The sequence below is a fragment of the Kogia breviceps genome, chromosome 15, assembly GCF_026419965.1.
Source record: "Kogia breviceps isolate mKogBre1 chromosome 15, mKogBre1 haplotype 1, whole genome shotgun sequence".
Lineage (NCBI taxonomy): Eukaryota > Metazoa > Chordata > Mammalia > Artiodactyla > Physeteridae > Kogia > Kogia breviceps.
Genome location: NC_081324.1, coordinates 80,493,824 through 80,514,073, shown reverse-complemented (window position 1 = coordinate 80,514,073; position 20,250 = coordinate 80,493,824). Strand labels below are relative to the sequence as shown.

The 20,250-nt window shown below is 43.2% G+C and overlaps 1 protein-coding gene across 2 annotated transcripts in view; it reads left to right on the top strand.

The window, feature by feature from the left end:
- CIT (citron rho-interacting serine/threonine kinase) overlaps positions 1-20,250 on the top strand; it is a 173,501-nt gene that overhangs the window by 24,184 nt on the left and 129,067 nt on the right. For both annotated transcript variants that reach the window (XM_059040791.2, XM_059040788.2), the window contains exons 5-8: positions 8,340-8,482; positions 9,369-9,462; positions 15,862-16,065; positions 17,523-17,676. In XM_059040791.2, coding sequence (XP_058896774.1) covers positions 8,340-8,482; positions 9,369-9,462; positions 15,862-16,065; positions 17,523-17,676 — 595 coding nt within the window. The remainder of the gene's footprint in view (positions 1-8,339; positions 8,483-9,368; positions 9,463-15,861; positions 16,066-17,522; positions 17,677-20,250) is intronic.

The window sequence follows — 20,250 nt, the reverse complement described above, 5'->3', positions numbered from 1 at the left end:
TGAGATTTTTAAAATTTGGATTGCAGTGCAAGGAAATTGAACTTGGATCCTCTTGAGTTTTGATGGTTAAAAGTTGCCCATTCGTAGTTGCGTACCAATGAGTGTGGCTTTCCAGTTTTTGCTACAGAAAATCATAGCCAAGTCTGCCAATGTCTGGTTCCCTATAACAAGGCGAGTCGTGTATTCTAGCAGGTGGCCCATGGAAGTAGTACTTTGTTGATCTGGTTCATGATGAAATCTGTTCAATTCTGTTTAACAGATGCCTTCCCCAGTGTCCTTCCATGAAGGAGCTGATCTCTACAAAGAAAATATTGTTCTGCAACTCACCACTTGTAGTATTGTTGGAGCTAAGTTCTTTGTGAGATTCGTAAAGCTCCCTGGCTTTGTGCTGATATTTTTCACACTGTGGGTCTTTTCAGCCTGCCCATGCTCTGAGCCTGTTCCTGCCTCCCAAGTCTGCTTTCCCGTCCGGGACCTTACGTCAGCTTCCCTCTGTTCTTTCCCAAAGTTTTTTCCCCCAGTTGCACACAGGGTTGTATTAGTTAAGGTAAAGCCTGAGGGCGTGTAACAGAGAGACCCCCCAGCAGGGTGGGGCCACCCTGTCATATGTTATGATTCCCTCCTGTGGCTTCCTGTGCTTTAGAATGTTGTCCTTTCTGACATGCTTGAAGTTGGGCCATTTCATGTCTGTGTCGCACGTGGCTGGGAGGAGAAAAGAGCGGAAAACGCAGAGCAAGCAGATTCCTTCTGCACAGGACGATGTGCATGTGGGACACATCACCTCCTCTCACGTCTCGTTGACCAGAACTTCGTCACATGTGTCCACGTCTGTACTGTCTCTCTGCATGGCCTGCATCCAGCTAAAATTCTCATTACTGTGGGAGAAGGGAAGAATGTATTGGGGGGGATAAGTTAGAGTCTGGCACCGAGGTTAAAACAGCTACTTTTGTAGATAACAGATGGGGTTAGATGCCAGGCTCCCAGCTCCACCCCTGGTGGTCTTCCTTATTACCTTTATACTGACACATCTAAAACCGTTTCTAACACAATTGTGGTTCTGTTTCCTGTCTTGCTTTCAACCACAGTCGTGCAATTTCATGGACACTCCCCTTTCTACGTAGGAGTCATTCGGATGTGGACTTTTTCTAGGCAGTGACCCCATGGCCTGTGTGATCACCGGTCTCTGCTGTCGTTGAGGGTGGGAGAGAGTTAATGAATACAACTGCATTGTTTTTTGTTTTAGTGAAATACAGCAGCTTCTGATCATTGTGACAGCGAGACGTGCTGTTTTGATCTCTTGGTAAGATGATCCAGTCTTCAGGCGTGTCTCAAAACGCACCAGTGTTGGCTTGTAGCTGCCCATCAGAAGGAAGCTGTTACTTAGAATATAGGTTCTTGTTTTATTCCCGTACCTTGCTTGGTCTCTCTGGAGTCATTGGCCTTTCTGGCTTCAATTTTCTCATTGGTGAAATGAAATGTTGATACATCTTATTGACTCCAGTTCAGTTGCTGAGTGTGTTATTATTGCCCCGGGGTTCTTTGAATTATCAGTGCCTTTGAAGTAGTCGTCTTTTGTGTTGGTCTTTTGAGGCATGTTTCAAGTGAGTGCCTTTATTTATTGATTTGTTTAAAAGTATGTATTTATTTATTTTGGCTGTGCCAGTCTCAGTTGTGGCATGCGGATCTTCGCTGTGGCGTGTGGGCTTCTTAGTTGCGGCATGCAGACTCTTAGTTGCGGCATGCATTCAGGATCTATTTCCCTGACCGGGGATGGAACCTGGGCCCGCTGCATCGGGAGCACAGAGTCTTACCCACGGGACCACCAGGGAAGTCCCCCTCCAGTGAGTGCATTTAGAGTCCCACCGTTTTCGGGGCTACAGTTTTCCTGCGGTGTCCCGGTTTGCCTGGCCCACCTTCATAGTTGCTGATCCGGCGGAGGTGGAGGTGGGGCCCAGGAATTTGCATTTCCGACCAGTTCCCAGGCGATGCTGCTGGTCTGGAGACGCCACTTGGAGAACCATTGTCCTGTAGACGTAGCTAGTTTCTGGTTACTGCTTCCTGCTTCTGTTTCTTCAGTGATAGTGTACACACCCGCGACCCCTTTCCTTGCCCTCTCAGGCCACCGAATGATACCTACTCCCCTGCTGTTACTCGTCCCGGGGTGCCTCAGCATCCCATGTTCATTTCCTTTAACCACACCCACACCTTTACAAATAGCCCTTTCCTCAATTAATGTCCTCAGTTACCTAGGTTGAGTGTGCTATTTCTTGCCAAGACTCTGGATGACTTGATGCTCAGTGAGCGTTTTTTTTAATAGAAGGATGACTCAGGCTGAGATTCGTATTTTTTGAAATAAAGGGCCTTCTCTCTTTTTCTCCTGGTCACCTTGCCCTTCAAAAAGAATAATTTAGGGTTTGTGCCAGGGACCACTCTGCTTGGAGTATCCATTGCCTCCTCCCCCGTGCCAAGGATCAGGAACACTGGGCAGGGCGGGTAATGATGCCAATAGCATCCTTACATTTTCATGGCACTTTCAGTCATGCTGATTGTAGTGCAGGCATTTCAAGGACACATTTCTAAGACGTGGCGAGCACGGCACACCTCTGATGACACCAGTATGCAAATTGGGATAGGACGCTAAAGAGCTATTGCATATCTGCCCCGATAGGCACACACATACAGGCAAGCACGCGTGAGTATGTGCGTGTGTGCGCACACACAACAAATACATGTTTATCCTTTGTTCCAGACACAACACAACTGGTGGGAATTGCCATCCCAGCACTCGGAGTATAGATACAAACACCAGCAGAGAAGCCGCCGCTTCTTCCCAACCGAACCCATGTAAGATTTGCCCTTTAATTAGCATCTGCAGCTGCTGCCATCAGAAGGGCCTGTCTCTGTTGACCGGACCGTCTTTGCTTTAAAAGAGCAAGTCCATTATAGCTCCAAGCCAGGCTGGTCTGTCAGCTGCCGTGCTTTCTCTGCCATCTGCGGGGTTGTCGCATTGTTCAGGGCTGTTTCACTGTAGGGCTGTTTTCCGTCTTCTCGTCTCCCTGGTCTCTGATTACCACGCCTTGGTGATCACTCTTGGGGTGGCCTGCAGGAACATCTCCCGTCTTTGCAAGGATGCAGGATCGTAGCTTCAGTGCTCATGGACTGGTTATGTTCCAGCCCTTTGTTGCCAGTGATCTTGTCTTGATACACAGAATGGCTCCAGGAAGTCACTGGAAAAATGTAAGCACCAGAAGTGAGGGGTGTATTAAAGCCAGGCTTCATACCGGGGCGCCTCTGCTGTAGAAGCGTGTCATTTAGTTGGAGTAAGGACCCGTGATGCCTCCACAGCCTCATCAGCATCGGCTCTCAATAAAGTGCTGGGTGGGGACCTCCCTGGTGGTCCAAGTGGTTAGGATGGTTAGGACTCCGCGCTTCCACTGCAGGGGGCACGGGTTTCATCCCTGGTCGGGGAACTAAGATCCCGCATGCTGTGCAGAGTGGGCCAAAAAAACCCAAAAAGAAACTAATAAATGAAAACATTAAAAAAAAAAAAGTTCTGGGTTGGCTGGATCAGAATCACCCCAGTAGCTCCTTAAAAATGCAGATTCCTGGACCCCACCCCTGGAGCTTGTCCATGAAGTGTGGGGTTGGTCCGTGGACTCCACGTTTTTAGCAAGCTCCCTGAACGGTTGGGGTGAGGAAGAGACATACTTTACCTCTTCATACTGCTAGATTCTTTTTTTTTTTTTTTTTTTCACCCAATTCTTTTTCATTCTACTAGAATTACAGTTCCACGAAGGCAGGGATTTTTGTCTATTTTAGTCCCTGCTATTTTCCTGATATCTGGAATAGTGCCTGGCACATAATAGGCACTCACATATTTATGTGGATGAATGTGTTTTATCCGTTTAAAAAAAGTGCTTCCCCAGGTGATTCTGGTGTACAGGCAGGTTTGAGAAGCTCTGCCCTAGAGGACTTGCCAATTTTCTTGGGTTAGGAGCCACATTTCTGGGGGGAACATTGCCTCCCTGGGCATCTCTGAATAGTAAAAATCAGGCATGGAGTCATTTTGGGGGGCAAATCCAAATGCTGTGAATGGACTGTCTAGCACAGCCTGGGTGGTGACTTTGGTCTAATTTGTTCATCGGTTCTGCTGACCCCGGTCTTTGGTTTACAGCATGTCATCTGGTATGAAGACTTGAAATCTCTTACTTTGTGACTTGATGATGCTTTTGGAGCCTCTTTTTTCTTTTTTTTAAATGAAGTATAGTTGATTTACAATGTTGTTAATTTCTGCCGTACAGCCAAGTGATTCAGCTATACATATATATATATTCTTATTTTCATATTCTTTTCCATTATGATTTATCATAAGATATTGAATGTCATTCCCTGTGCCATACAGTAGGACCTTGTTGTTTATCCATTCTCTATATAAAAGCTTACATCTGCTCCCCCCAACCTCCCACTCCATCCCTCCCCCAACCCCCTCCCCCAACCCCCTCCCCCTTGGCAACTACCAGTCTGTTCTCTAAGTTTGTGCTTCTGTTTCTGTTGCATAGATAGGTTTATTTGTGTCACATTTTAGATTCCATGTATAACTGATATCATGTGGTATTTGTCTTTCTCTTTCTGACTTACTTCACTTGGTATGATAATCTCTAGGTCCATCCATGTTGCTGCAAATGGCTTTTTTTTTTTTTTTTTTTTTTGCGGTACGCGGGCCCCTCACTGTTGTGGCCTCTCCCGTTGCGGAGCACAGGCTCCGGACGCGCAGGCTCAGCGGCCATGGCTCACGGGCCCAGCTGCTCCGCGGCATGTGGGATCTTCCCGGACCGGGGCACGAACCCGCGTCCCCTGCATCGGCAGGCGGATTCTCAACCACTGCGCCACCAGGGAAGCCCCAAAATGGCGTTATTTTGTTCTTTTTCATGGCTGAGTAGGATTCCATTGTATTTATATACCACATCTTCTTTGTCCATTTATCTGTCGACAGACATTTAGCTTGTTTCCATATCTTGGCTATTGTGAATAGTGTTGCTATGAACATAGGGGTGCATGTATCTTCTTGAATTAGAGTTTTGTCCAGGTATATGCCAAGGAGTGCGATTGCTGGATCATATGGCAGCTCTATTTTCAGTTTTCTGAGGAGCCTTCCTACTGTTTTCCATAGTGGCTGCACCAACTTACATTCCCACCAGCAGTGTAGAAGGATTCCCTTTTCTGGAGCCTGTTGATTTGGTACCATTTTTGAAAGTGCAAAAGTGTTTTCTGAAAGTGTCCGAGTCCTGGTTCTTTATTATTTCTTTAGCCTCAACAACAAGATCGATGAAGCTTGGCTTGACCACACACAAGCTATCTTCCCTTGGGCTCCATTCATCCCAGGATGAGTGACTGTACCCCAGTAAGATAGTTTGGGGATGGGATAACATCTTGGGGTAGCCGAATTTACCCAGTAAATGCCTAAACTGAATTCTCCTAATGGTGTACGGTTGGAATATGCAGTATGGTAATCTAGAATCTTCTTGGTGGGTCAAGTTTGATTAGGTTCTTTGATAAGGAGGTTTGTCATTTAGTACATCTTTCTTGACCTCATGTTGCAGAGCATGCTGCTGCCTAGCAGCTGTTGTCATTTTTGTTGCTTATTAATGAGCGCTTTTGAAGAAATGGAAAGTTGTTTGACCAGTAGAAAAGACTAATCTTAGTTTGGGCGGGGATTTTCAGCTTAGGAATCTGGATCTTCTGAATAGGAGCAGAGTATATGTATCTTTTTGCCTTTCGAAGAGACGGCTCTGATTTTTCTAAACCATTCTTCACTAGTCATTACAAATAGAATCTTCAGGAGTCACCACTAAGTGCTAAATAGTGGTCCGTTCGTGAGCTCTTAAAAGTGGCCAGCAGCTGCTACATGCTTGACTTTCTCAACCTTAAACTCGCAAGCTGTTCTATTTTTTTTTTCACATCTTTAATTGAGCCTGATTAGAAAATTTATAACTGCAACGTGTCACCATAAATATGCATTGTTCTTATTATATTTTAAGACATTTTGGTTCTAAAAGCATGAGTACTTCCGTTATTATGTGCGAATTTTTTTTTGTGTGTGTGTGTGGATATTTAAGACCTTTTTAACGACAATATGTATTTAAAACAGACGTGGGCTTCCCTGGTGGCGCAGTGGTTGAGAGTCCGCCTGCCGATGCGGGAGACACGGGTTCGTGCCCTGGTCCGGGAAGATCCCACATGCCGCGGAGCAACTAAGCCCGTGAGCCATGGCCGCTGGGCCTGCGCGTCCGGAGCCTGTGCTCCGCAATGGGAGAGGCCACAGCAGTGAGAGGCCCGCATACCGCAAAAAAAAAAAAATAAAATAAAATAAAAAAAAAAATAAAAAAAAATAAAATAAAATAAAACAGACGTAAAAAATTAGCCTTCACCCGTGTACCCAGGGCCTGTGGAAAACCAGGCTGGGACACATGGGTGAGCTACAGGCAGCCAGGTGCCTCCTGCTGGCTCTTTGAGGACCGGGCGAGCAGCTTACGTCTGCCAAGACTTTGGGGAAAATAAAGTCTGCCTTTCAGCTGCCACCCCTTCTCAGTGCTGCTGTTCTTGTTAGTTCATAAATCAGTTTTTATTTTCCAGCAATTGCAGTGCAAATGGAACCTTAGATCAAATTGTCCAGTATCTGCTTGAGTATCTGCTACGTGTAAGATGCCAGGTGACGAGGGGCCCTTGGGGAGGGCATGCAAGCCAGTGGCCCCTCCCGGGGTCCCCGCTGTGGGGTTGACCTAGTGCTGGACAGTCTTTACTGTACCACCCTGGGGCCTCTGGGGACGTGTGCAGATGCTCCATATCTTACTTGACTAGAACTTTCTTCTAATTCTGGACTGAAAGCAAACAGAAGTTTGGAGGAGGATGAAGAGAATTCACATCCCAGAGTTGGCTTCTGGAATGCAGTGGTTTGTGAGATTTAGTGTTTTTTTTTTTTAAAAAGACTTTCATTTGAATTTTGCCTCTTTCCAGAAAGGGTTTGAGATAACTTAAAATAAAAGACATTTAAAGTGTGGCTATGAGCCACGCTTTAAAATGGGAAATCAGAGCAAAGGACAGGAGGGGTTGATGTGGATGCAAAGACAGTCAAAATGGGTCCCATCTTCTCCCAGCCAGAGTGGAGAGGATGGTGCCGTGAATTTAGGGAAAGGAAAGGACTCGAACAGCAGTGGAGGATCCGTGGGCACCAGGCACAGCACTGCGAGGGACTCAGTCTTATCCCCATTTTACAGAGGACAAAACTGAGAGGCAGAGAGGTGAAGTCACCGGGCTGAGGTTTGAAGCCTCGTGGGCAGATGAGCCTCCAAGCCTCGTGTCGACTCAGGAATGTCACCCCTGGTTATCATCAGACAGAGGAAGGATTTCAGTTTCTTGGGGTGGAAGACTTTTTTTTTGCTAATCAAACATTTTTCCTGAGGCTGTACTTTATATTCTTCCAGGTTTTTTCCCTTATGTATATACTCAGAAATGTAATATATGTGTTTTTAATCACAAAAAAGGAGTTTAAACTGTATCCTCTTTAGGGCGTCACTTTATATCATCACAGATGACTTTCCATGCAGAATGAATAGATCGGGTCCATTCATTTTTAGTATCTGCCTCTTGTCCCGTTGTTTAGATAAATCATGTTTTAGCAGTCTCTTAATGATGGCTATTTGGGTGATTTCCAGGGTTTCTTTTTCCCATGTTACAAACAATGCTTCGGTGAATCTCTTTATCTGTCTATCTACAAACGATTTTAAGTTCCTGTAAAATAAATCATTGGAAGCAGAATTACTGGTCAGAGGGTATATGTTCACACTTAAAATTTTTAACAGAGATGGTCAGGTTGCCTTCCACACTGACTGTTTAAGGAAGAGATTGTATCATGTTTATTGCCCATTTCCTATATTCTGCTGGGTGCTGAGGGAAATGCAGAAAGGATGCAAGAGGGTTTCTTGCCCTCCAGGAATTTCCATCTATGCTATATGTACCTAATCCCAGGGAATGTCTGGGGTGTCTACTTGGGTGGGTGGGTGAGTGGGTGGATTTAATTCAACTTTTCAAGCTTGCCTTGCAAACATTGCACATGGCGTTTAGGATTCATCTTTCATTGTATTGATTCTCTTGGGTAACGGGTGTAATTTCCTTAGGGCAGGGACCTCGTCCTACGTGGCTTAAAATATGTCTCGTACATCTTCATTGCTTTGTGGAGACATTGTAGTTATAACATGTAAGGCAGTATTCGAGGATCTAATTGAGAACATTCCCCCTTTTTTGGGTGTATGAAGAATTAATAACTTTGGCCTTCTATACAGGTCATGGAATATCAGCCTGGAGGGGACTTGCTGTCACTTTTGAACAGATATGAGGACCAATTAGATGAAAATATGATTCAGTTTTACCTAGCTGAACTCATTTTGGCTGTTCACAGCGTTCATCAGATGGGATATGTACATCGGTAAGTGAGGCTCTCTGGTAGTTGACGGGATTTGTCTGTATCACCTAAGAGTTCCTAAAATAGAGTGAATGATTTCAGCGTCAAAATCATGCTTCATCCAATTTTTAGCCCATCTTCACCATAATTGACCGAAAGCAAATTTTCCAAAATGGCAGATGTTTCAGCTTACCCGTTCCAACAGTGAAATGGATCTAAAATGGTAACGTTCTCATGTTTGCTGCTAGGATCTGTCAGTGTGCCTAATAAGACCGGGAGCTCTTGCATGGGTTCTCTGGGTGCTGTGGTAGGAAAACTGAATTTGATTTGTGCAAGGAGGCGGCGTACCCCGGAGGAACAGAAGACCCTGTAGTTGTACTTCAGACCTTGCCCGTTGGTAGTTGACAAAGGTGTGCCCCCGCATCCTCAGTTGAAAAGTGTTTCTTTACATCTTCACTCAGCTAGTGTTTTACTAGCATCTGAGAATGTTGTGGGAATGGAATGATGGTTAGACCAGGAACTGCAAAATCCTGAATAGTGTCTCAGTTTTTCCATTGACTAGCCACCTGGCCTTGGGCACACCCCCTAGCTTTTTGGGGCCTTAGCTTTCCTGAGGTAAAATGTGTGTCTTGAGAAATAATCCATCTAATAACATCTATTTTGTGCCCGTTCCTTCTCTGCTTCCCTTCTCCTTCCTCCCCTCCCTCCCTTCTATTCTTTCTCTCTCATTCTTTTACTTAAATTTGTTTGGCAAAATGCTTATTATGTATGTCCATCAGCAGGGAGGTCTGTATGGCGAAACCACAGACACTAAGATTCTTGGCTGAATCAAGATCCTAGGTTAGCAGTTGGTTGATGATTGGCATGGACAAGAAGATAACACTAATTTGTGGCCTTGATTTTCTTACAGAGACGTCAAGCCCGAGAACATCCTCATTGACCGAATGGGACACATCAAGCTGGTGGATTTTGGATCAGCTGCTAAAATGAACTCAAACAAGATGGTAACAAAATAAAATAAGATAACTTAATAGAGCTTATACTACAGAGTGTTCTGAGATCCTCATAAATTTGGAAAACATGGGATAAAGTTGAGCGACCTTCTGGAGCCCTCATCTGTCAGTGTGTGAAATGATTTCTCTGCAGGCTGGGTGGGGATGGGGACACAGCGGTTTTCCAGACTTACTTGATCTGGTACCCTTTTATGTAAAATAGCTGTTAATACCCTACAAAACATTTTTAGGAACATTCTTATAGTTTGGATTAAAAGACGGGAAAACGCTTATTTTGTTTTTCCCTTCTTTTTCCTTGCTTGTTAATAGATTGTCTTCTGTTACATTTTCTTTTTCACTTTAAATATTTTGATGAAATGTAACCTTATTTATCTCAAATCCTCTATTTCCTATGCAATGAAATTGAAAGTAATCACCAGAGAATTTGAATCAAGCATTAAGCATTAAGAACCAAGTACTCAAAAAACGTCGATTCTAAATCCTGGACCTTTGGTAAAAATTAAGCTGTATTCCACATGCTAATAATTTAAGCTGTATTCCATGTGCTAATAGGAAGGCAAGAGGGTAGCTATTGAGGTCAAGAGTGAGAATACTTTAGGAAAAAGATGACAAAGTAAAAGAAAATTAGAATTTAGAAACCTAATAAAGTTGGCACATACTAAAATGTAAATTTTCAGGTCAACTACGCAAAAAATGGTTAGTCTAAGAAAAAATTGGCTTGGATTTTAAGACTAACTTCCCAACTGAATCACTTGGTGATCTGGACAAATCCTTAGAAACTTGGGCTTTTATTCTTCCTCTAGAAAATACTGGTTCTAGTTAAAATGCAGAAATTAAGAGGTGAGGGGTGGCTGCTCTTCAGAATGCCTCCTGCGTCTGAGAGTGTAGTCCTTATGAAGGGCAGTATATAAAATTTCCTTTTCTTCCCTCAAGTTCCTTGGAGGAAAGGTGGGTGTTATGTTGATGCGAGGAAAAGGATCCGGGTTGTGTTAACTCTTTGCATTCCAGGGTTTGGCCTCCCCGTTCTGTAGATCTGAGACCCACTTGACATAACTTCCTTCAGGTTCAGGCTCTTGGAAAAACAGGCTCCTTACCTTGTCTGAGGTCAGGTTTTTTCCACCTTAGCACTGGTTGTTTTTTATCCCCCCCCTCAGATTATGTGCTTAAAATCTATTCTACTTGATCATTACATTAATAATTATAGTATCAAAGAATTTTATGTTTTAAAAATTATGTACAATTCAGAAACAGGCATGAGGGCTTCCCTGGTGACGCAGTGGTTAAGAATCCGCCTGCCGGTGCCGGGGACACGGGTTTGAGCCCTGGTCCGGGAAGATCCCACATGACGCGGAGCAACTAAGCCCGTGCGCCATAACTACTGAGCCTGCGCTCTAGAGCCCGCGAGCCACAACTACTGAAGCCCGCGTGCCTAGAGCCCATGCTCCACAATAAGAGAAGCCACCGCAATGAGAAACCCGCACACCACAAGCAAGAATAGCCCCCGCTCATCACAGCTAGAGAAAGCCCACATGCAGCAATGGGGACCCAATGCAGACCAAAAAACAAACAAACAAACAAACAAAAAACAGGCATGAAAACTTAGGTATTGAATTTAGTGGAATAAAGTACAGAAAAAAAGTTAAATCATGCAAACTTTTATCATCTGGGATTCAAAAACCTATACCTTGCATTAATGACCTTAATAAAATCAGGCATCTAGAAATAAAATGAAGCATAGATACGTAGTCAGCACCTCTGACCTTTTTGTCTAGTGAATTCTTTGTTGGGGGTTGCTGTCCTGTGTATTGTAGGATGTTTAGCTGCATCCCCGGTCTCTACCCACTGGATGCCAGTGGCACCCTCCCCTCCAGTTGTGGCAACCAAAATGTCTCCAGACATTGCCCAGTGTTCCCTGGGGGACAGAATCACCCCTGGTGGAGAACCTCTGCCGTGGACTGAGAAGCTTCAGAAGGCTTATCAGTTCGAGCTGGCAGTATGTGTTTGCGATAAGAAAACCCACTCAGAAAACTCCATTACGATCCAGAGTCGCTGCTTGGTAAAGACATGGGAATAAAGAGTAAGGTCCTCTCTCTGCATCTGGAATCGCTCTCTTCAGAGCCCTTGGTGGAGAGACAGGACTCCTCTACATTTCAAATTTCTATTTTTCAGTGCTGCAAACTGCCCTTTGCAAATCTGCAGCGGTAGCAACATTCCCTTCAGGCGGGGAGCCTCCAGAGGCACTCAGGTTTATTTGCCGCTCAATGGTCAAGGAGATAATGGCCCTCAGTCCTACACACGTGAGAATGTTGTAGCTCCTCTCCTCTTAGAGAATGGCCTCCCCAGAACTTTATGCTCTTAGGGCCAGAATGTGACAAGCAGATGAGAAGGAATTTTTAGCATTGCTTTAAGTGCAAAGGCCCTTTTGTTCTAAAAGATCAACAATTTGCAATCTGGATCAAGTATGGATATAGAATTATACTTTTTTTTTTGTATTTTTGATCTGCGATGGTGGGTGAAACATGTTTCCTTTAAATAGAATGTTTTATAAGTCTAAAGTAGGTTTTTTTTTTTTTTTTAATTTTTATTTGTTTATTTTTTTTTGCGGTACGCGGGCCTCTCACTGTCGTGGCCTCTCCCGTTGCGGAGCGCAGGCTCCGGACGCGCAGGCTCAGCGGCCGTGGCTCACGGGCCCAGCCGCTCCGCGGCACGTGGGATCCTCCCGGACCGGGGCGCGAACCTGCGTCCCCCGCATCGGCAGGCGGACTCTCAACCGCTGCGCCACCAGGGAAGCCCTAAAGTAGGTTTTAAAAGGTTTTTTTGAGTACTCAAAATATACTACGTAAAATATAGTTCACACTTGCTGAAATTGTTGTATGTTACCTGAAATCCATTCATCTTTTTCCCTACCACCTGCCACATATGGTCATTGTATTTTGGGTATTTGTGAACCTTAGATCTGTTGAGTTTCCCATCTTCCATTGTCTTTATTTAAGCTTTTTAGCCAGAATGTTGCTTGGGAGTATTTTCATTATGTTCCTCCAGGTGGACCATACTGCCTGGAAGTTTGGGTGTTGAGCAGAGATGTCACCCACTTCACCTTATTAGAATCTCAGAGAATGGCAAACAGCTAACAGTTCCTACCTGTCTCACTCAGCTCTTGTGAAAACAGTTGTAAGGAGATTATAAATAAAGAGCATTATATAGCATGTTAAGTGATAATCACTACCATTTAGCAGTTGGAAACCCATAGGAAATAGCCCTTTTTGAGATTTATGGAGGAGTGGAAAGATTTTATTACTTTTCCACGGGAGGAACAACATAGCGAGAATATTTTTCCCCGCTGCTTCTGCAGGTGTATGTTTATGCTCTGGGAAGCTAGAGAAGTAAAGTTAGGTTGAAACAGTTTTACATATAAGCATTTTTACAGGAAGGGGATTGGGAGGAGGAAGACTGGTTTTCTTATCTTCTTCTCCATCTGCTTTCTGCTTGTAAAAGAATCTGCTGGATTTTGTAAAAGAATCTGCTGGGTTAATCCCCTCCTTCCCTCCTTTCTTTTCTTTTCAACCCTCTGTCTCTCCAAAATGTGACAGACTCTTCTGTCTCCTAGTCATTTTATTGTTGTTTCCTCCTGAAGTGGTGTGTTTTCTGGGGCCTTGTCAGATGGTTATATTGCAGGCAGGCTGCGCTCCTAGTACACGGTCCCACTTTTAACATCTCACCCAGATTAGCTGGCTGTGAATTGCCCCCAGAGGAGAGTGAAAGGATCTTGCAAAATCCTTATCAAGATGTGTCAGATTACATGTTGAACAGGTTTAATGTACTTGGAGGTCAGTAACTAATGGAAACTTAGTAGCCATTAATTTTCATTAAAAGTCTATGTTAATTGATATTAACTACTGAGGTAGTAGACGTACAGAAAGCAAGCTAGGGATTTTTTTTAATTTTGGAAATCTACAAAGTTGTTAGACATAAATGTGTATAATCACATACCTATTATGGGGCAAAAACAGTTGCGGAGTTATCTGACTCTTTGCTAAGTCTGACTGTTAGTTTGAAAATGAGGCATTGACAGTTTATACCTTTTGCTGGGTCATGCTGGTAAACATGACCCAATCAACTTCCTTTCAACTCTTTGGTTGTGAGTAAGTGACCAAGCCCTGGGAGCTGCCATCTCCTAAGGATACTCAGGAGAATTGAACATCCCCAAACGATCTAGTGTGATGATAAAATAAAATCTAATACATAAAAATGATGAATATTTGAGGAATATTCATTCCTCAAATATTCATTCATTGTGTATTAATGGTTCTGCAAAATAATTAGGCAGAAAGGGTAAGCATTTAATCAACAATACAGTGGCATTCCCAATACCTAGTCAAACCAAGATGTTAACGTTTTCCTTCTCTTGTTTTGATATTTTAAAGATATTGTAAAACAACTATACCCCAATTTTTTAAAAAAAGATATTTATTTCTAGTTGTCAGCATTCAGGATTCCCCCCCCCCCCCCAAATCTTATAGTTTAATCTCAGTTCTGTGCTGAGCTCATTAACACACACGCATTAACAGACAAGTCTCGGGCTTCCCTGGTGGCGCAGTGGTTGAGAGTCCGCCTGCCGATGCAGGGGACACGGGTTCGTGCCCCGGTCCGGGAAGATCCCACATGCCGCGGAGCGGCTGGGCCTTTGAGCCATGGCCGCTGAGCCTGTGCGTCCGGAGCCTGTGCTCTGCAGCGGGAGAGGCCACAGCAGTGAGAGGCCCGCGCACCGCAAAAAAAAAAAAAAAAAAAAAAAGTCTTGGCTCAGGCTTCCCAACATCAAGGCCTCCCCTTGACCTAAGCTATACTCAGTTCCTCAAGCTTAAGGTGTCCTGTCTTAGACCAAATATTTTCTCCTTTCTCCTCACTTGAGTCCCTCGGCACAGGCCCGTGGGTTTCTTGGGTGGTGTGACCATCTAACTTTCCCAGGCGTGTGTTTGCAGTGGAAGTCCTGTTGCTCAAAGTGATGGCTGACTGGTGTCGAGAATAACAGCATCGCACCTTTCTGGGTTTAGGGTTTGAAAGAAGCCTGTGATGGGTCTGAGGGAAGGGGTGAAAAGAGAGGAAGTAGGGACAATGAATTTGCTTCCTATAACAATGGGTCTTTGAGGCAGAGGAACAGACCAGATTAAAGTTTCGGGCTGGAAGAGCTTGGGTCTTCATCACTGGGGAAAGGAGACCTCTTAGCATCTTCTCTAAACATTGACTTTCCTCTCAATCTCCATTCAAAGCAAAGCAAAGCAAAGCAAATTGACTTTCTTGACAGAAAGCCCAGCCTTAAAGGTCTGTGGCCATACCTATAAAATCTCTTAGCTCACTCAGGGGCAATTAACACCCTTTAATGGGGAGAGAGTTCTTTTGCACCATGTAGCTGCTGCTGTGAGAGAAGCCTTTTTCGATGTAGGGTTACTGGACAGCTGGTCAACCCAGTATGTGACTAACATCAGGCCCTCTCTGTTTTGATGGGGAATAAGGTTAGAGAGGTGATCCTTAGACTTCAAATTTCATGATTCAATAAAACTTCAAGACAATTTTGAAGACCAAAAGTTTGCCAGCTTACTAGGTTGCCTAGGAAGGAGTGGGGGTGAGGGGCAGAAAACGTACCCTTTTCATCTGCATCATTTCAAGAAACAAAGGATGTTTAAACACTAAGCCAGTCAGAAGGACAAATTCTCAGAAATAAGGACAGGTCTTTAAATTGAATATATTAGCTTTATAAAAAGACCTCCTACATTGTCCTGATACTTCTTTGTCAAGGTCAGATGCTTCGGTACCATAGGATTGGTGGGCTCTGTGTCTCTGAACAGTGGGGAGGGAACCACATAAACGGGGGTTGGGGGTGAGGAAAATGAACTCATTAACATTTGACCTCTGGTGGAAATTATTTATCATGTCTTGCCCTGCGGGTGGGCCGAATAGGAATGTTGACTCCAGATATTTAAACTTGAGATATAACACATGCTTACAATATTGTGTTGCCAGCTAGCTGCCAGTTTTTCAATAATGAGTAGATCTTTTAGATTCATCTTTACATGTTGTTATCGTTTTACTGTTTTCATAAATAAGAGAAGTTCTGTCATATCAGTAAGATGTATCAGGAACGACATCTTCCTTTGCAGGTATATACCCAACTCTCATTTGTGTAACTAAACAGTATAAATCATCAACAACCTTTTTTTTTTAAGTTAGCGAATCATTTGCTTTACCTGATGCTGTGCCACTTGACAGAAAGTTCAAGTGCCTGGGAGAATAGTAATCAGTGGCAAATCAGCTTCTGTCTGAATTGAGGCTGTTGGCAATCTATTTGAGGATAATTGAACATTTGCTGTATTCATTTTATTTATGGGTTTCCAGGTGAATGCCAAACTCCCAGTTGGGACCCCAGATTACATGGCCCCTGAAGTGTTGACCGCCATGAATGGGGACGGAAAAGGTGCCTATGGCCCAGACTGTGATTGGTGGTCAGTGGGAGTTATTGCTTATGAGATGGTTTATGGAAGGTCCCCATTCACTGAGGGAACCTCAGCCAGAACCTTCAGTAACATCATGAATTTCCAGGTAAAGAGCCATTATTAGATTTTGAAGTAATATTGAGAAATGTTATTTAAAATTGTGCGAATGAACGTTTATGATGTAAGCCAGCAGTTCTGGATAATAACAACAACAACTACTTTATATAGCACTTTATGCCAAAAGCGGTTCTAAATACTTTATTAATTGCATTATATTGACTCTCAGCTGCCAGTAATTGTAAGCTTATGCCATCATTTTATGTACCATTAAAAAGGAAAAACTGCTGCCCATTAATCTAGGATATTTCATTGATTTCATTGTTGTTAAATGTGAATAAAATGGGAGTCTTAGAATTTGTGAAATACAGTTCATTAACTTGGCTAATCCTCAAACAATCCTGTGAGGTAGATGATATTATTATTTTCATTTTACAGATGAGGAAGCCAAAACACAGAGTGGTCAAGTAACTTGCCCAAAATAGCACAGGCAGTCTGGCTTTGAAATCCATGTTCTTATATGCTATACTGCTTCTTAGTACTGCTGGCTGTCAAATATGGTGGTAAAAGTCAAAGACATGGATTAGAAGTACAGTAATAGATACATAAAGTAGAATTAAACCTATTTTCTAATAACTGTATTTTTTACTATATAGTAAAACCATTTCTTAAGGATATGATGAATATCCATGTTTTAGTTTCAACCAAAAGGAAAAAGAGAATTTATTTCACAGGTTTTTATGTATCATCCAATTTCTTCCTGGGATGCTTAATGCATATTTTTCTATGTACAATACACTTTTTGTATGCTTAATACATACATACATTCTTTGTTATTCCTGAGTCTACTCCTGAGTTAAAGTTTCCCCTGAGATGATGCTTGGGGCTCATTTGTTTCCTTCATTTCCATCCATTCACTCAGTAACGAGTGAATTGCACTGGGCACTGTTAGGTGTTAGGTACCAGGTTTGCAGTGATGGGCAAAAAGGAGAAAGGCCCTCTCGGCCTTCTTTCTCCATCATCACACAGAAATCAGAATACACTGTGTACGTGCAAAAGCAGAACACGAGGAGCACGCAGGAGGGAGTGAGTGATAGGGTGGGAGAGGGAGGCCGGGAGGTAGGCAGGGAAGAGGGGCTGAGGTTGGGGAGGGCCTTCTGGGCAGAGAGGACAGAGTGATTTGTTCAGACATCTTTAAATAGCTCATCATTGTTGGATGGCGAGGTGGGGAGTGTAGCTAGATGAGACGGGAGAGGATACAAGGATCAAGTTATGAAGGGTATTGAACCCTTGCAAGGGAGCTATAGGCCTGTTGATATGAACAGGCTGTTTATTTTGGGAACATGCCTTTCATCTCAAGTTAAGAGGGCATAAAACTTCCTTCTTAAAAAAAAAAGAAAAGAAAAGAAAGAAAGAAACTTGCATATACGAGAATTACTTTTTTAACTTGGAGACATGAGAAGCTGAATTTGCTAAGGGAATAATAATTATTCTTTTTTGAAATAGCGGTTTTTGAAGTTTCCAGATGATCCCAAAGTTAGCAGTGAATTACTTGATCTGATCCAGAGTTTGTTGTGTGGCCAGAAAGAGAGACTGAAGTTTGAAGGCCTTTGCTGTCATCCTTTCTTCTCTAAAATCGACTGGAGTAACATTCAAAACTGTAAGTAGAGTCGTGTTCCTTCACTTCCAGTGTTGGGATTAAGAAATGCTTAAGAATGATCTGAAATTACTCTGGCCTACAGAAGCTGGTATAAATTATATAAGTAAGGGTTTTAATTATCTGTAGGAATAGAAAGGAGTAATGATGTAGCTGTCTTTAGTAATAATTTTTCTTTAACATTGTTGGCACAGAACTGGGTCACTTATCAAACTCTGTGTTTATGTGGCCTTTGGAATATTACCCCTCAGTACATTAGAGGTACAGATTGATAGAGACTTAAGGTTGTCACTTGGTTTGACAGAATTTCTTCCCAGAAGAAGAGTGGACCTAACTATTTCATTTACAAGATTAGGAAAAAGACTCAGATTAGGCAAAATGCCAGGATTGCTCTGCTAATGGCCAAGCCTGCCCTAAAGCCATGAATGCCTTGCTGTGTTCGTTTGTTTCCCTCTAAAATATTTGTCTTTGCTCACAAGCATGTAAAACCTATAATGCACATGCACAGTGGATTCATTCATACATTGCTTTGTTATCAATTAGTGCACACTAAATTCATTAAAAACAAAGACCTGATTTATTATGAACAAATCCAAAATGCTTGGTGTTTTACAAATTGGTGATTTTTCTTTTCAACCTTTTTATTCTTGGATGTGTTGTTGATTGAATGTGATCTAATGACCTGACCCAGTGATTAGCATAGATTAGGGTCTATAGGAAAGCAGTTGGCCTGGTTGAGTGATTTTTAGTGATTTCCCTCCTGATAGGGAAATGGAATCCATTTCTAGGTGTCGAAACCAGGCTTCTAGTTGGAGCTGTATTGAAATTATAACCTCTTGTACCTTTAGCCAGAATGTATGAGTTGGGTTAACAGCCAGTATTGACCAGTTGAAAGCCTTTTTGATGGTTTCTCTGACCCCCTGCCAAAATATTTAAGTAGGCTGTATTTCCATAAATCGCTCTTGGCATTTTTTTTTTTTCTTCCGGGAGCGACGTCACTGTATTTTTCAAATCTTCAGGCACCAACCCCCAGATCTCCAAGGTTCAGAGCTTTTAACCAGCAGTATGTTTTTTGTTTTTTCTGGCTGCCCCGAGTAGCTTGTGGGATATTTGTTATATCCTGGCCGGGGAGTGAACCTGCACCCTCAGCAGTGAAAGCACCGAGGACCACAGGACCGTCAGGGAATTCCGAAATTTCCCGCAGCAATATGTTTTCAGTGTGGTCTTCCTTTTTTGCTTTTGGAAAGATTTGAAACAGTTTCTTTTTGGTGCTGCTCAGATACTTAATCTTTTCTGGCCTTACCTTATCTCTGTAGTCTTCTTGAATAAGAAAGTTCATTTTTTTATGCCTGCCCTTGCCGATGATGTCTAATAATGTATCTTCACTCTAGTAAGTCAGTGAACGGTGATTAATTACACAGGTAACTTTATTCTGTATTTTGGTAAACCTTGATGATGTTTTTGGTATCATGTCAGAATTCTCGGATTTCGTTCTAGTCTTTTCCTCTCAGGCTGTTTATTGCTTTTAGGCTTGTTGGGCTTACGAGGGTAAGTACTGTTCTGTAAATTATAATACATAGTGCCCGGGGAGGATATGTGTTGGCGTAGAGCATGGCCCCTGCTGTCCGTCATGAGGCGCATCCTGTGGAAGGTCATGGTTGTCACTGGGATGAGATGGTTCTGGGATGGGTGGGTCACTGCCGTCTTGGTCATCTTCACACTTGTTGCCTCCACACTTGACTCACCATGTCTCCTGTGGTCCTGCTTAATGTTTCCGTATCCTGATAAATATCCACTTAGTTTTTCCTTATCTTTAACACGTTTCTCCCCCTCCCACACCTAGTTCATATGAGGGAATTCTCACCCAGCTGAACCCTGATTCTTTTTTTAAATTTATTTTTTAAAATAAAAATTGTATATATTTAAGTTGTACAACGTAGTGATTTGATATACATACATATACATGGTGGAATGATTACTACAGTGAAGCTAATTAACATAGTTTCCTCCCTCCCTCCCTCCCTCTCTCTCTTTCCCTCCCTCCCTTTCTTTTTTTCTTTTTCTTTCTTTTATGAGAGCACCTGAAATCTACTCTTAACAGATTTTCGGTATTCACTACAGTATTTTTTTTTTTTTTTTTGTGGTACGCGGGCCTCTCACTTTCATGGCCTCTCCCGTTGTGGAGCACAGGCTCCGGACGCGCAGGCTCAGCAGCCATGGCTGACGGGTCCAGCCGCTCCGTGGCACGTGGGATCTTCCCGGACCGGGGCACGAACCCGCGTCCCCTGCATCGGCAGGCGGACTCTCAACCACTGCGCCACCAGGGAAGCCCACTACAGTATTATTAAGTGTAGTGATCACACTGTACATTAGATCTCTAGGACTTGTTCATCCTACATCACTCCAACTTTGTATCCTTTGACCAGAATCTCCCCATTTCCCCCACCTCCCCACCCCTAGTAACCATCTTTCTACTCTGTGCTTCTATGTATTCTACTTTTTTAAATTCCACATATGAGTGAGATCATGTAGTTTTTTTCTTTCTGTGCCATGACCTCCAGGTTCATCCATATTGTT